This window comes from Microcebus murinus, chromosome 4 (assembly GCF_040939455.1).
Source record: "Microcebus murinus isolate Inina chromosome 4, M.murinus_Inina_mat1.0, whole genome shotgun sequence".
NCBI classification, from domain to species: domain Eukaryota; kingdom Metazoa; phylum Chordata; class Mammalia; order Primates; family Cheirogaleidae; genus Microcebus; species Microcebus murinus.
The window spans coordinates 4,196,513-4,213,054 of record NC_134107.1 but is presented as its reverse complement, the minus strand read 5'-3'; the positions used below and the strand labels follow the sequence as shown (position 1 = coordinate 4,213,054).

Below are 16,542 nucleotides of genomic sequence, written 5' to 3'. Positions count from 1 at the left end.
AGACGACTGAAAGAAACATAAAATGTTTTTTCTCACACATACAAATTGTTTAATTAATCCTGCTATAAATTACCACTAACTGGCACTGTTAAGTAGTCCTATTGTGGTTTTGTTCAAGCAGCATTTATGCAACAGTACAGTTAAATAATACATAGTTAAATAATAATACTAGTATGTAATTTTACATTAACTATCAATTTTTCATTTTTTTATGTTAAAGAACTTTGTCTAATTATCACCCATTACTCACGGCTCTTCCGGCTAGAGTCCCCCACCCCGCCCTTCACAAGCCCCGCCCTCACGGCAGGCTCCGCCCCCTAAACGCCGCGTTTCTCCGACCGGGCCCGAGTCCTCAGTGTCCAGGTTCCGCCCCTGCGACAGGCTGGTGCCGGTGGAATCACGGAGCAGGACTCGCCTCTTCCGGTCAGGTTGTCATGGTGGCGCCTAGCCCGCCCTGCGTGTCTCGTCTTTTCCGGTCTCAGTCCGGCGTGGCAGCGCCCACAGGCAATCCTAGGTCTTTCAGACCCTCCCTGTTATGGCGGCGCCCTGCCTCTTCTTCCGGCCACGGCCTGTCATGCCGGCGCTTTGCGTAGCCACTTCCGGAGCCAACCTGCACTGTTGCCCTGGCTCTCCCTAGTCCCGGCTCCATGGCGGCGCTCAGGGTTTACCGGAAGTAAAATATCGGAAGTGAGGCGTGCCTCTGCCCGGAAGCGAGCGCGGCGCTGGGAAAGATGGCGGCGGCGGCGGCTGTCGGCAACGCGGTGCCCTGCGGGGCCCGGCCCGGCAGGCAGCCCAAACCCGGGTCGCAGCCGTGCGCGCCCCTTGCCGCCGGGCCGGCGCTCATAGCGAGCGGCGACGAGCTGGTCGCCGCAGTGTGGCCGTACCGGCGGCTGGCGCTGCTGCGGCGCCTCACGGTGCTGCCCTTCGCGGGGCTACTCTACCCGGCCTGGGTAGGTGCCGCGGCAGCCGGCTGCTGGGGCTGGGGCAGCAGCTGGGCGCAGATCCCCGAGGCCGCGCTGCTCGTGCTCGCCACCATCTGCCTCGCGCACACGCTCACTGTCCTTTCCGGACATTGGTCCGTGCACGCTTACTGCGCGCTCACCTGCACCCCGGTAAGTGTGTGCGCACGAGCCCCACCCCTGGCGCTGTCGTGCAGGTCGCTGCTGCGGCCTTCTTGTCAGTCCCATCTGTACCTGAGCATCCCATCTGCCCGGCTGGGTCTACAGCGACGCCCTCTATCCTTTGGCTCAATCTTAATCCTGACCCCGCTGCTGACTTGCAGTGCGACCTTGGCACGGGTTATTTCCTTTCTCTGGAATTCCTTCCTGGTGTGGTCATTTAGATTTAATAAGATAATACCTATAAAAGACTTAGGGCAGGGCCCGGCAAAAGTCGCTGTTTGGTAACACTTGTTAATGCTAGCTCCCATACTTTGTTGTTTCCCTGGGAACAGTCCTACCTTCCTTTTCATCTGTCTCCTATCTTGGTGTTCAGAGTGTAAGACTAGACCTGTGGGGTGGGTTCCCCCCATCTATAAAGCTTGGTCTAAAGACTCAAGCCCTGCTAGCCAGTGCCCAGCAATCTTCCAAACTATGAACAAAACAGGCATGACATGTGGTCAGTCTCAGTGTTTAAGAGGAGCAGCAGTTACTTATGAACAAATGACTTAACTGCTTGCAGTCTCATTATATGTCTGGAAAATGAGAGTGGTGATGGTGAGAACTGCTCAGGAGGCTAAAGCAAGGCTGTGGTCATGACCTGTAGTCCAAAGTTTTGGATGAATCAGTGAGCGCCACCATAGTAGTCAGTGACCATGAGTTGCCCTGGGTCAGCAGTTGACATCCAGTGACTGCACCACCTCCCTCTGGGCCTGCCTCAGATGACACTGCCAGTGAGCCTCACCTTTGATCCCAGGTGTGTGTCTGTCTCAAGAAAAGGGAAAGAGACAGAAGCCTTCCTCTTTGACTGCTAATGTGAATTAAATCCTCATTCTTCCACTTAAGAGAGTGAACTTATTCTACTCTCCAGTAAGACTTATCCCAGGGGAGGGGCTCAGCTTGGTGGCTTTGAGTTGGTATAATGAAAGACCTCAGTGAGGGACAAAATAAAGGAAGGGAGTGATGTGGGAGAGTGTGACTTCCCCCAAACTTCCAGCTGCCTTTGACCTGCTGCTAAACAGCATAGCCGTTAACTTCTTCTCCCGGGATAGGGAACTGGGAGGAGCTAAGCAGCCCAGTGGTTGGGAGAGGCACATCTGGTTTTGCATCAGAGATCTCAGATAGGGCTGCTTGTGCTCTGCAGGTTTCAATTTCCCCCTTCTATAAAGTGAGAAACGTAACACCTACCTCCTGGTGCCATTGTGAGAAGAAGCAGAGATGATAATCTGCAAAGTGCTAGAGCCAGCACGGTGTATAGTGCGTTGTACTTTTCTTCCATGGCGTTATCAGAGATTGTGGCTGTATATTTGTCATCATTTTCCACCTGCTTTGGTGGCCCATGAACTCCCCAAGAGATGACGCTTCGTTTCTCAGGGTCACCACTGTGCTCCCTGCTCCCCATGCAACAGGATGAATACAGTTTAGGATTCAGGGAGCACTAATAGAGCTCCCTCCATTCAGTGCCTCCCATGTCTTGGGTGCTGGGCAAACAGCAGTGAACAAAACAGGCAAATCCCACTGCCTTTATGGCAGTACTGAGAGAGAGAACTCACAGTCAGCAGTTGATAAAGAGAGATAATATCAGGATGAGGATGGGAACTTTGCCAGGGAACTTTAGACGGGGCAGCAAGGGAAGGGCTCCTGAGAGGTGATGTTTCAGCAAAGGCCTGAAGCAGCAAGGGAGCCAGCTCTGCGAATGCATGTTCAGGGCAGAGAAAACAGCACATGCCTTTAGCGAAGGCATGGACATGCCTCCTGTGCTTGAGGACACAGCGAGAAGAGTGAGCAGGGTGGGAAAGGAGGCGAAGCCAAGCAGGAGGCCAGATAGGCTGTGACAGGTGCTTGGCTCATGTAAATTGAGGGTGGACTGGGTGCCTAGTGGCATTTTTCCTGTTTGAGTTCATGTCACAGTCATCAGAGCAGAGCCCTGGGCATTCAGTGCTACCTGTGACCCCAGCTTTACGACACAAGACCTGGGCCAGGTGTGGTGGCTCATGCCTGTAATCCTAGCACTCAGGGAGGCCAGTGTGAGAGGATTGCTTGAGCTCAGGAGTTTGTGACCAGCCTGAGCCAAGAGCAAGACCCTGTGTCTACTAAAACTAGAAAAATTAGCCAGGCATGGTGGGGCATGCCTGTAGTCCCAGCTACTCGGGAGACTGAGGCAGGAGGATCGCTTGAGCCCAGGAGTTTGAGGTTGCTGTGAGCTAGGATGATGTAATGGCACTGTAGCCCAGGCAACAGAGTGAGACTCTGTCTGGAAAAAAAAAATGCAGGACCAGAGGCACAGCGAGGTGGTGTTCCTTGTCCCTGGGATGGACTGGGGAGTGGCTGAGCCAGCATCCAGCAGCATGTTCTGGAACATGCCCATGAGGCCTCTGCACTCAAAATCTCCCCATGGGGGCCATCGAACTATGGGCTGGAAGAACTCAACAGCAACATTTTGCCTCTGGCAGGAGTATGACCCCAGCAAAGCGACCTTTGTGAAGGTGGTACCAACCCCCAACAATGGCTCCACTGAACTCGTGGCCCTGTACCGTGACAAGGTAGGGACTGAATGCCAGGCCACCTACAGCAGGGGTTTGGATGGGAGTTCCAGGTACTGACACTGCCAGGTCAGGAGCCTCTGCCACACACATGCCTTCTACCACAGGGCGAAGACGGGCTTGAGGTGCTGTCCTTTGAATTCCAGAAGATTAAGTATTCCTACGATGCCCTAGAGAAGAAGCAGTTCCTCCCTGTGGCCTTTCCAGTGGGAAATGCTTTCTCATACTATCAGAGCAACAGAGGGTTCCAGGAAGACTCAGAGATCCGAGCAGCTGAGAAGAAATTTGGGAGCAACAAGTGAGTTCCTGGCTTCCCTTTGGGTCCTTTGGTCTTCCTGCCCCCTTCCCATTCAGAAAGGGGAGACAGAAGAATCTGCCTTTTTAGCCAAACATGCCAGGTGAATGTAGCATGTTTGCAAAACATGCTGTAGTCTAGTTTACCCCGAACTTGCCTGCTGGCAGGAACCCCAGAGGGCCTGGAGCCCTTGCCATGTGGCATGAAACCCTGAGTGTGCCACCCTTCACAGGAGCTGGCCTGTGGCCCTTTCCCAATAACAGTTGTCTGTTTGTCCTTGTTTTGTTGTTATTGCAATTCCCCTCTTCGTTTAAAATGTTTTAGGTTTCAGTCCTGAAACCTAAACCTTCCTTTAAAATGTTTTAGGTTTCGCTGTTCTGCTCAGACATATGTCAGCGTTTTAGTAATAGTGATAAAGGCATTGGTGATCCTGATAGCTTTTGTTTTGTACTGGGTAGAATGGCCGGTGCTGGCTTTGGGTTTGAGTCTCTGGCAGAAACTACAGAAGTTAAAAAATACAATCAGCATCACCAAGGTGTTACCTCTCTAAGACGTCAGCCTAGAACCGGGTGAAAAAACAGGCCCAGGACCCCTGCCAGCCCATGTGCTCTCTCCTTTAATCTTTACAAAAACCACAAGTGCTGACGCAGCTGGGAGGGGGCAGAGCTAGGCTTCAGATGCTGTGGTTTAGCTTCAGAGCCCCCATCCTGGCCACCACAGCAATGGTCCTCAACCTGGAAACCCACAGAGCTCCTAGGGGCTTCTTCCTGACTTAATTGTTTTTCAGAAGATTACAAATGTGTTTACCGCAACTGTCGATCTAATACGAAGATTTATAAGATTTATAATACATTTACCCATCTTCCCTCCCTGAGGTCAACCACATCAGTGGCCTAGGACAGCAACATCCCCTTTCACACCGTTCCTCCTGCTCGTGCACAGGTGCCCACCAAGATAAGCAAACAAGCCCACCAGGATGGGGCTCTGTGTTGTCACTGTTTGTTTTCATAATAGTAGGGTCACTCTTCACTTTTCTCTTCTCACATCCCAGGTCTGGGATGTCCATCCAGTTAAAGAGCAGGATGGTGATGACCATAGTTGACTCGGCTGGCCCCCTGGTCAGCAGAACACCCCCTTGGGCCCAGACCTTTGCATTCTAGGGCTTTTATTTGGGCTATTAGGAAATCCCAGCTTCAGTGGGGCTGGGGCTCAGGCTCCATCTTTGGGCCCCTGGGAGAATTTACAGCCAGTATCCAGCTGCCCGAGCCTCCTCTGTGCGACTTCAGTCAGATGGTCCTTCTCCACTTGTCATGTCACTCGCCCAAATGACGGGATTCTTGTCTCATACCAGCCCCGCAACTGCCGGAAGAGCCTGTTGGTAGACTGAGAAGCTTCCTCCGGCTCCTGCAGAGCCGAGGGCTGTGGGTGGGCAGTATATCTGCCCCAGGTGAGGCCCAGACGAGGAGAAGCCTGAAGGCTTGCCCAGGTTCCCAGCACCCACCCACGGCTCCTCATTTTTCAGGGCAGGCCTGCCATGCCCCGAGTGGAGGTGTCAGGGTGGGGCCTTCACACCCTAGAGGGCTTGCACCGGGAACAGATGTGGGGTCTGGTCTGTTGCAGGGCCGAGATGGTGGTGCCCGACTTCTCAGAGCTTTTCAAGGAGAGAGCCACAGCCCCATTCTTTGTGTTTCAGGTAAAGTGGCAGCTCTGGCCATTCTCGTTTCCTTCCTCGGTGCTTTCATAGCCAGGGCAAACCTGTCCGCCACTTCCAAGCCCCTAAAACATGTCCCTGTCCTCATGGGTCAGAGCCTGTGAGCAGAGGAGGCTCCCGGGGCACAGAACGGGTGGGGTGAGGACAGACAGGCTGTTGTCCCACAGGTGTTCTGCGTGGGACTCTGGTGCCTGGACGAGTACTGGTACTACAGCGTCTTCACGCTGTCCATGCTGGTGGCGTTTGAAGCCTCCCTGGTGCAGCAGCAGATGCGGAACATGTCGGAGATCCGGAAGATGGGCAACAAGCCCCACATGATCCAGGTGCGCGTGGTGGGGAGAGTCCTGCCCAGGCTGGGGGTGGGCATGGCGCAGACACGTCTTCCGTGCTGACACTTGCCACCCCTCACCCCCCAGGTCTACCGAAGCCGCAAGTGGAGGCCCATCGCCAGTGACGAGATTGTTCCTGGGGACATTGTCTCCATCGGTGAGGCCCAGTTCCCCTGGATCCAGGTGGGGGCCCTGCCCAGGGGCCTCTGGCCAACCCTCCTGCCCTGCCCCGCAGGCCGCTCCCCACAGGAGAACCTGGTGCCCTGCGACGTGCTGCTGCTGCGGGGCCGCTGTATCGTGGACGAGGCCATGCTCACGGGGGAGTCGGTGCCCCAAATGAAAGTGCGTGGCAGGAGGTGGGGGGGTCCTCAAGCTACTCGGGAGGAAACAGGGCAGGAGAGGGTGGGCTGGGGGTGGGCTCGGGTGAGTGCCATAGACAGCGGAGCTGGGAGGTGGTAGGAAGGAAGGAGCTGAGAGAAGCCAAGGGCAGCCAGGGTATCTGTGGGTGCCCCGGGGTATCAGACCAAGGTGGACTGAGAGAAGGGGGTGAGTCCTGGGAGAGGCCAGGTGTGGGGTCGCAGGGAGTGGGCGCTGCAGGTGCGGGGGGAGAGAAGATGGGATGCCACCTCCAGTGAGGATGGGGCCTGGGTGGGATGTGCTGGGTGCAGAAGGGACCGCCGTGAGGGTCAGGCTGGCTCATCGCAGCCGCAGGGCCAGCTCTCCAAGGATGGAGAAGGAGACAGTGGCCCCGGCCATCCAGGTTCTCCACCTTCCTCCCCAGGAGCCAATCGAAGACCTCAGCCCAGACCGGGTGCTGGACCTCCAGGCTGACTCCCGGCTCCACGTCATCTTTGGGGGCACTAAGGTGGTGCAGCACATCCCCCCACAGAAAGCCACCACAGGCCTGAAGCGTAGGTGCCTCATGGGTGTCGGGGGGGTATCCTGGCCTCCACTGCCTGCTCCCATATCTGCTTGATCATGAGGGAGTCGGGACCAGGAGACAGGAATGACAGTGGCTCTGCTTGTCTCCCCAGCGGTCGACAACGGGTGCGTGGCCTATGTCCTGCGGACCGGATTCAACACGTCCCAGGTGTGGGGCCTTGCCTGGATCTGGGGAGGTTGGGCCCCAGGGTGAGTGGGGGACATTCAAGCCATCACCCTTCAGACCCCAAAACATCCAGCCCACAGGCTCGAGCTTGTAGCAAGTGCCTCGGCCGGGGCCAGGGTGCAGAGGCCAGCCCAAGACCAGGCCTCAGGTTCTGGTGGTAGCCGGACAGCAGAAAGGCTGTCCTCTGTCCCTCCAGGGCAAGCTGCTGCGCACGATCCTCTTTGGGGTCAAGCGGGTGACCGCAAACAACCTGGAGACCTTCATTTTCATCCTCTTCCTCCTGGTGTTTGCCATTGCTGCCGCTGCCTATGTGTGGATCGAAGGTAAGCACCAGGGCCCCCACCAGCCCCTGCAGCACTGCCTCTGAGGCCCCAGGCTGGCAGGCCCTGTCTCCGCAGGCACCAGGGACCCCAGCCGGAACCGCTACAAGCTGTTTCTGGAGTGCACCCTCATCCTCACCTCGGTCGTGCCCCCTGAGCTGCCCATCGAGCTGTCCCTGGCCGTCAACACCTCCCTCATCGCCCTGGCCAAGCTCTGTGAGTGTGTTGGGTATGGCTGGGTACCGAGCAGGCCAGGGCCTGGCAGGACCCTGACGCCAGCTCCTGCCCCCAGACATGTATTGTACGGAGCCCTTCCGCATCCCCTTTGCTGGGAAGGTTGAGGTGTGCTGCTTTGACAAGACAGGAACCTTGACCAGTGACAGCTTGGTGGTACGCGGTGTGGCTGGGCTGAGGTGAGCATCAGGGGCCCTGGGCTTAGGGGCTGCTCAGCAGGGGGCTTCTGGGAGGTCTAGGGACAGACGGCCCGTCCAGCCCTAGCCCCTGCAGTGAGGGCCTGCCTCAGGAGGTCTATCTCCTGGGGCTTCCATGAAGTCCCCAGTGTGAGAGGTGGCGGTGGCTTGAAGGCTCAGTTCGGACCTAGAGCAGCCAGCCAGCCCCCATCCCACACTGGCCACCACCCCTCTGCCTCCACCATGTAACCGAGGGTTTCCCATCCTTGCAGAGATGGGAAGGAGATGACCCCCGTGTCCAGCATCCCAGTAGAAACACACCGGGCCCTTGCCTCATGCCACTCCCTCATGCAGCTTGATGATGGCACCCTCGTGGGTGACCCCCTTGAGAAGGCCATGCTGACCGCTGTGGACTGGACGCTGACCAAAGGTGAGGGCTGGAGCCTCAGGCCCAGCAAGGGGGAGCCGTCAGCTCTCATGGCCCTGGAAAGGCGAGCCCCACCCCTCAGATACCTGGGGAGCAGGCAGGCCCACAACTCTGGCATTGCCCCAGACTGGTGGGCACAGGCTCACCTCAGATCCAGGGCAGGCCACATCCTTGGGCGTCCCCCTGGCTTGGAATCTGCCCTTCCCTGGCTGAAGCCATAGTGCTAGGGTCCCCCAAGCACACATCCTCTCTGACCCCCTCTCTAGCCCAGAACCGCCCCCCCCCCCAAAGCAGGCCCTGGGAGAGGCAGGAGGGAGGTGGGGGCGGCTTGGGGGAGAGATGGGGGCTTGGCTGCCTCTTTGGAGCGAAGCCCCTCAGGACTCGTACGTATTTGTTTCCAGATGAGAAAGTGTTCCCCCGAAGTATTAAAACTCAGGGGCTGAAAATTCACCAGCGCTTTCATTTTGCCAGTGCCCTGAAGCGGATGTCCGTGCTTGCCTCGTACGAGAAGCTGGGCTCCACTGACCTCTGCTACATCGCGGCCGTGAAGGGGGCCCCCGAAACCCTGCACTCCATGGTGAGCCAGCTGCGGCCCGGGGAGGTAGGGAGGAGGCGTGGGGCAGTCCATGACATCCCCCTGCGTTCCCTGCAGTTCGCCCAGTGCCCACCTGACTACCACCATATCCACACTGAGATCTCCCGGGAAGGAGCCCGAGTCCTGGCGCTGGGGTACAAGGAGCTGGGGCACCTCACCCACCAGCAGGTAAGGACCCGGGCTGCCTCCAGCTGCCCTCACCATGTTCCTGGCCATCAGCTCCTCCCTCGAGTTCCCCTCCAGTCCCTACAGCTCCATGGTGATTGGGTTCCATGGGTGCAATTTCGTCCTCCACCCCACCCCCAGCTTCTTCCTTTGGAGGCCCCAAGTTGCACTCAGTCCCCTGCCGTGGGGGCCCATCCTGTCCTGGCTCATCAGCCACCTCATGCAGAGCACACCCAGACCTCGCCTGCCCCCACTCTGGGGTGTCCCACACACCCTGCTCCTTCCTTGCCCAATCCCCTGGTGACTGCAAGGGCTTGGCACCCTCAGCTCCCTCACCCCGTGTCCATCATCCAGAAATCTGTCCTCCAGCCTCCACTGTTGACACGGCTGCCCCGTCACCGGCTTCTGCCTGCTCCGTGTTCGGTCTGCACCCTGCAGCTATGGGATCCTTCCAGAGCCTAACGACAGGTCGCAGCGCTGTGTGCAGAGGCCAGGCCTAGGCTCTCGGCTACCTCATTCCTGCACCTGGAGCCCCCTTCTCCCAAGTGGCACAGGCCCTCACCCCCTTCAGAGCCACCATCTTAGGAGCCTTCCCACCCCCCAACCCCAATTCCATTCCCTGATCATGTCTGCCCCGCTCCCACCTTTATCTCCCCCGTGGTTCCCAGCCATCTGATTTCTGTGACTTTCTTTATCACATGTGTCCTCGGGTAGAATGTGAGCTCCCTGCGGGCAGGGGTACTCTTGCTTAGTCTCTGGCATGTGGTGGAGTGTAAGTCAGGGACATGGCCAAACCCTATTATTTGGAGAGTCCCAACTTTATTGACATGGAAACTGAGCCACAGGGGCTCCATGATGTGCCCATGCCTACAGCCAGGAGGTAAAGGTACAGTGGGGCCCAGGCTACCCAGCCGCTGCCAAGCCCCATGCCTCAAGGGTGCGCCGTGCCTCCCTCCTCCTGGCCTTAGCGTGTCTCTCCTGCAAGGACAGGAGCTTCACTCACCTCCCCCGTGCTTAGCACCATCACAGGAGGTTGTGCTTGCTGAGGAAGTGTCCCCTGTCCCACTGGCTCCCAGCCTGTGGTCAGTGCTCAGGAAATGCAGAGAGGGAGTGGTGGGAGGGACAGATGATGAGAGCACCTGTCTCTCTCCACAGGCCCGGGAGGTCAAGCGGGAGGCCCTGGAGTGCGGTCTCAAGTTCGTCGGCTTCATCGTGGTCTCCTGTCCACTCAAGGCCGACTCCAAAGCCGTGATCAGGGAGATCCAGAACGCGTCCCACCGGGTATGGACATGGCTGGGCTCCACCTGCAGACATGAAGTCGAAGCAGAGGCAGGAATGTGACAATTCTCACCTCACAGCGGGGCAGGCTGTGGGGGTGGGCACTCAGGTCTTAACAGTGAGGAGACTACAGATTTTTCCCAAGCAAGATCATAGCTCAGGTGCTCACACTGGCCCTGGCCTGAGGACTCTTTGGGACTCACCTATGCCAGCCCCTTTCACCTCCTCATCGCTGAAATGTTTCCCGCATAGCAGCTGCCAAGCCAAGAGGGTCCACACCAGGGGCTGGCTCTTAATCTGCATTGCAAGTAAAAGCTATGAGTATTCTCAGAAGGACACATAGACATGTGTCTTTTGTGCAAAACACCCTGGGCGGGGGTGGATTATGGTCCTTGGCAGTCCATTCAGGGTCTCCATTGGAGGGCCAGGACCTGTCCCCCCAGTAGCCTGCCTTAGGAGAGTTGGCAGCAGGTCTCCAGGCTGGATTTCTGCCCCGCTGGGCCCGCCCTAATGAACCTCTGCCCCTCTCTCCCCCAGGTGGTCATGATCACAGGAGACAACCCGCTCACTGCCTGCCACGTGGCCCAGGAGCTACACTTCATTGACAAGGCCCACACGCTGATTCTGCAGCCTCCCTTCGAGAAAGGTGAGGGCCCGGCACGGCCAGGATGGGGGTCGGGGGACCCTGAGTCCAAGAACAGCTCCCATCCCAGCAGCCCTCCTATGTACCAGGCCTGAGTGAGCAGCGCAGTACCCTCCAGTACCTGTCACCACAGTGGCACCACTGATCACAGCCCTGGCCTGTTGGGCACCTCAAACACCATTGCAGGTGGTCACTGGTTCTGGCATCTAGAGCATTTAGGTGTTTATTTACAGTAACAAGGCAGTGGCGGTCACAACGGATTAGGTTTCCTTAGTGCTCACGGGCAGATGCTACTCTGGCCACACTTACTCTCTGGCCTCATCCTTAAACCCACCTTGGGCCCAGCAGGCAGCCCTCATGCCAAGTGCTCGGTGTGGCCAGGCCCCATGCATGTTACCGCTGGTCCCTCCCCACTGTCCTGCCCCACACGGGATAGCTTGCCTTCCCGGCACGGAGGAGAAAACCAACTAAGTCAGCTGGTGGGGCCCCTGCTTTGTAGACAAGGGAACAGAGGCTCAGGAGTGGACCCACTTGCCCAGTTCACTCGAAGACACTGTGGCTAAGGATTGGAACCCAGAAGGCCTGACTCCAGAACTCATAGCGTCCCCTAAGCTCTCCTGAGTGACTCTTTAAGCAATGCCCAGGAGTCAAACTAATACAAGGGCAAGTCCAGCCCTAGCACCTCCTGGATGGGGGCATGGGGTCTATCAGACGCCTCTGGTGCATGGCCTGGGTGGAAGCAACAGAGGGTCCTAAGGAGTCACATTAAGCATGGTTGTCACAGGGCCAGGCAGGAAGGAAGGTGCTGCTGGCTAGGGCCAGGCCAGGCAGCTTCTGGAACTTCGCAGCCAACTCTCAGAGGACTCAATCTCCACTCTCATCTGCACTGGTCCTAGGTCTCCCTCTGTCCCAGCCCCAGGTACTGGGCCCTTCTAGGGCCCCGGGAGTGTAGGCAGTTAGCCCAGAGGGGACAGCGAGGACTACCGATTAACAAACAAAGCTTCTCTAACAAAGCAGCCACAAAAAACAGGTGGAGATTGGTTTTCCTCCCACTCAAGACAGGCCAGGGTGAGTGTTCCAGTACAGGGTGGGCATCTGAGCCCAGCCTGGCCAGCGAGAAAGAAGAAGTGGATGACTTGAGCCCTGTCAGGGTGTATAGGGATCCTGGCCTCAGGAAAGCGTGATTTCAGACGGGCCACAGGGACAGATTCATTAGGTGATGAACCAGCGTTGGCGACCTGGCATGAAGTGAGAGAGTGGCTTAGTGAGGTCAGGTTGCCTGGGTTTCGGTTTCCCCATCTACACCTGTGGGTTCTTTGGATATTCGCTGTGGAATGCCCAGAGCAGAGCTGGGTGCCTGGTGGGGCTTGGGTCAGTGTATGTGGGTTGTCATCTGGGCAGCAGTTGGGACACGTGGGCATGTGGGGCCTTCAGGGAGGAGAAACCAGCCAGTGTGCCCGTCCAGGTGTGGGGATTCCAAGCCTGGACAGCTGAGCCCCGTCCCTGACCCTGCGTGCCCGCCCACAGGCCGGCCGTGCGAGTGGCGCTCCATCGACGGCAGTATTGTCCTGCCCCTGGCCCAGGGCTCCCCGAAGGCACTGGCCCTGGAGCACGCACTGTGCCTCACGGGCGACGGCCTGGCCCACCTGCAGGCAGCCGACCCCCAGCAGCTGCTCCGCCTCATCCCCCACGTGCAGGTGTTCGCCCGAGTGGCACCCAAGCAGAAGGTGCGTTGCAGGGACCTGGGGGTGGGGACACAGGGTCTAGGCACACAGCCCCTGCTCAGGCCATCTCTGCCCATGCAGGAGTTCGTCATCACCAGCCTGAAGGAGCTGGGCTACGTGACCCTCATGTGCGGGGACGGCACCAACGACGTGGGCGCCCTGAAGCATGCTGACGTGGGTGAGCCCCGTGGCCTGGGGGTGGCTGCTTCCTCCCCAGACCTGGTGTTAAGGGGCATATCACTGAGCCAGAAAGACAGACCCAGCTGTCCTTGTACAGGGACAGTCACGGGGCATTCACTCCTGTGAGGGAGCAGCACACGGGAAGGAAGGGCAGGAAGAGATGAGAGTGTCCCAGGAATAGAGATGGAGGCCAGAGGCCGGGGAGAGGGGGCACAAGTGGGGAAAGCAAAGCGACTCCAAAAACCAGGAGCTGAAGCGATTGCCGCGGGGCCACAGCCTCAGGGCTGTTATCAAGAAGACACAGGTGTCAGATCGAACTTTAAAGATCAGCCTAATGTGGTTTTTGTGCTTTTCCGATGTTTATTTTGTCTAGTCAAGTGTTTATGAAGTATCATTTGCCTTCTAGAATTATGTTACTTGGCAGTCCGTTTCTTTGGAAACCGGTTTAGTTTTGAGCCAGAATCTAAGTATCAGTGTGTTTCTTATTTGATTTACATGGGGGGTTGTTGGTTTGGTTTGTTAAGTGGTTTGGAAGGCAGAATGGATGCTCGCCGGGGTCTCCTCAGGAGGTCTGGGGACTGCTCTGCACGAGGACAAGCTGCAGAGCTTGGTGTACCCCTGTGTGGAGCCTGCTCCCGGTCCTGACACCCCCTGCCCCCAGGTGTGGCGCTCCTGGCCAATGCCCCTGAGCGGGTTGTTGAGCGGCGACGGCGGCCCCGGGACAGCCCAACCTTGAACAACAGTGGCATCAGGGCCACCTCCAGAACAGCCAGGAAGTCTGGGCTCCCACCCCCTGAGGAGCAGCCAACCTCGCAGAAGGTGAGTCTCGAGAGGGGAGCCATTGGTGCCCCCCTTGGCCAGGGCTCACCCCACCCCACCCCCACAGGACCGCCTGAGCCAGGTGCTTCGCGATCTCGAGGATGAGAGCACGCCCATCGTGAAGCTGGGGGACGCCAGCATCGCCGCGCCCTTTACCTCCAAGCTCTCGTCCATCCAGTGCAGTGAGTCCCACGCTGCCCCTGACCCCCACCCGCCCTGCCTGGCGCCCTACACCCACACTCGCCTCCTCCCACCCCGCAGTCTGTCATGTGATCAAGCAAGGCCGCTGCACACTGGTGACCACACTGCAGATGTTCAAGATCCTAGCACTCAACGCCCTCATCCTGGCCTACAGCCAGAGCGTCCTCTACCTGGAGGGAGTCAAGTTCAGCGACTTCCAGGCTACCTTGCAGGGGCTGCTGCTGGCCGGCTGCTTCCTCTTCATCTCCCGTTCCAAGGTGGGCCACAGAGGGGCTCGGGGGCCAGGAACGTGTGGGCCAGCCAGGGCCAGGCTGCTACAGGCCTGGAAACTCATCCCCAAGTTATAGTTATAGTCCAGGGCCTAGAGGTGGCGGCCGTGCCTGGGCTGGCACAGGAAGTACCAGCAGGACAGTGCAGACCAAGGCTCCCGGACACCTCCGAGGTGCACCGTTTGAGGTCCCACACTGTCCAGGGGCAGGGGCCTCAAGTGGGCCACACAGAGCCCCATAGGCAAGGAAGGGACATACAGGAATACAATTATGCAAAAGGTAAAAACCCTAAGTGGGTTGTGGGCTATCGGGGATGGGCTGGTGGACAAGGCTCACGCAGCACTGACACTCAGGCCAGCGCATGAAGAACAAGGCCCCAGACAGGCGTGGGCCAGGGCAGGAGGCCCTGGTTGCCAGAGAGGGTTGGACCATGAGTGCCCCATGGGTTCCAGGGAAGGCTTTGGTTTGCACCAGTACAACAGGAACAGGGAAGGTTTGGAACAGGGAGAGTGGGATCTGCTTTGTGATTTTAAGACCCCTGTGGCTGCCAAGGAGACTGTAGACAGCAGGGCCCAGGCCAGGAAAGTGGCCCTGGGATGGGAGGGCCAAGAGGTGGGCAGGGATCTGGGAACTGGTGTTGACCTGTGACCACCAGGGTTTGGTGGCCGCTGTCTGCATCAGGCTTCCAAGGAGGCAAGGGTTACTGCCTGCTGAGTGGGTGGGGCAGCCCCCTGGGTGAGCCAGGCCCTGACCTCCCATCCCTGCCTCTGCAGCCCCTCAAGACCCTCTCCCGAGAGCGTCCACTACCCAACATCTTCAACCTGTACACAATCCTCACGGTGATGTTCCAGTTCTTCGTGCACTTCCTGAGCCTTGTCTACCTGTATAGGGAGGCCCAGGCCCGGAGCCCTGAGAAGTGAGTGCGGCCCCCAGAAGAGGTAATACTCCTGCAGTTAGGAATGGCAGGAGGATGAATGTGCAGACATTGACAGGAGAGCCTGTGGGTCATCTGGGGCCAGGGAGGGACACAAAGCCAGGCCAGTGTGGTCAGCCAAGCAGGGGCCTGGCTCTTTGCCAGAGCAGCAGGGAGCCATAGAGGGTGTGTGAGCAGGAGAGGGAGCCCTGACCCCCACGCATCCCCGCAGGCAAGAGCAGTTTGTGGACCTGTACAAGGAGTTTGAGCCAAGCCTGGTCAACAGCACTGTGTACATCATGGCCATGGCCATGCAGATGGCCACCTTTGCCATCAACTACAAGGTGAGGCCTGGCTCCCCGCCCTAAGCACGCCCCACCTGCCCACCCAGCACCCACCACATGCAGCCAGCTGTCCATCCCCGCAGGGCCCGCCCTTCATGGAGAGTCTTCCCGAGAACAAGCCCCTGGTGTGGAGCCTGGTGGTGTCACTCCTGGCTATCGTCGGCCTGCTCCTCGGCTCTTCACCTGACTTCAACAGCCAGTTTGGCCTCGTGGACATCCCTGTGGAGGTGAGTGGACCTGAGGCAACTAGGGCTTGACTTGGCTAGCTGTGGGTCTCTGTTTCACTGCCCCTCCTGTGGAGGTGACCTGGCCCCAGTTGCAGGTCCCCAGCTCACTGCCCTCCCTGCCCTGACAGTTCAAGCTGGTCATCGCCCAGGTCCTGCTCCTGGACTTCTGCCTGGCGCTCCTGGCCGACCGCGCCCTACAGTTCTTCCTGGGGACCCCGAAGCTGAAAGTGCCTTCCTGAGATGGCAGTGCTGGCATCCACTGCTCACCCTGGCTGCCGCTGGGCAGGAACCTGCCAGGGCCCCGGGAGGGAACACTGCCCTCCGCCCCCTACAGCAAGGCCGTCCAGCCTTGCCCTTGGAAGACTGAGCTGGGACCCCCACAGCCCTCCAGTGGCCTGGCTGGTAGAACCAGCCCTGGGCCAGCACCTTTGGTAAATAAAGAAGCATCTGAGATTTTAAGAAGCCCTGCCTCCACCTCTGACTGTGCCATACCATGTTTACCGGGGGGCTGTAGGGGTCAGGTGGTCACTGAGGAAGGTTCCAGCACCCTCCCCACAGGCCATGTGAGGTTGTTAATGATGACACCCTCTATAGCACGTTCAGCACTGTAGCACTCTGGGCCCCCAGCCTAGAGAACTCTATATTTTCTAGTGTGACAATCACCTGAGTATTTCATTGGTCTCAGTTTCTCATTTTAATAACTCAAGGCACTTGAGGAGCCTTAGGATTGGTGCTATTTTTCCCTATCCCCGTAATACCTAAAATGACAGCGTGCCTTCCTCTCGGTGTCTTGTAAAGAATGTGGTCCACATTGTTACAAATACCGACTGAGGTCACACCATCTCACTTCACAGACAGGCAGCAGGTCCAGGGGGCTGGCTCTG

General features: G+C 58.0%; 1 protein-coding gene across 1 annotated transcript; it reads left to right on the top strand.

Annotated features, from left to right (window-relative positions):
• Window positions 1-687: 687 nt before the first annotated feature.
• ATP13A1 (ATPase 13A1) lies at window positions 688-16,120 on the top strand. Its single transcript, XM_012741450.2, has 26 exons — window positions 688-1,112; window positions 3,611-3,700; window positions 3,808-3,998; window positions 5,616-5,688; window positions 5,874-6,029; window positions 6,123-6,192; window positions 6,271-6,377; window positions 6,817-6,946; window positions 7,070-7,125; window positions 7,340-7,466; window positions 7,542-7,679; window positions 7,756-7,876; window positions 8,146-8,303; window positions 8,702-8,877; window positions 8,953-9,063; window positions 10,216-10,341; window positions 10,876-10,984; window positions 12,509-12,708; window positions 12,787-12,883; window positions 13,547-13,704; window positions 13,772-13,886; window positions 13,966-14,162; window positions 14,948-15,090; window positions 15,320-15,431; window positions 15,515-15,658; window positions 15,787-16,120. The coding sequence occupies exons 1-26, from the start codon at window positions 732-734 to the stop codon at window positions 15,895-15,897; spliced, it is 3,597 nt and encodes a 1,198-aa protein (XP_012596904.1). The 5' UTR covers window positions 688-731; the 3' UTR covers window positions 15,898-16,120.
• Window positions 16,121-16,542: the final 422 nt, after the last annotated feature.

Bases quoted from the DNA above. Each gene is read 5' to 3' on its own strand.
- ATP13A1 (XM_012741450.2), top strand. From the start codon at position 732: ATGGCGGCGGCGGCGGCTGTCGGCAACGCGGTGCCCTGCGGGGCCCGG. The intron at 3,999-5,615 runs GTGAGTTCCTGG...GGTCTGTTGCAG, and splicing joins AAGAAATTTGGGAGCAACAA to GGCCGAGATGGTGGTGCCCG. The intron at 13,705-13,771 runs GTGAGTCTCGAG...CCACCCCCACAG, and splicing joins AGCAGCCAACCTCGCAGAAG to GACCGCCTGAGCCAGGTGCT.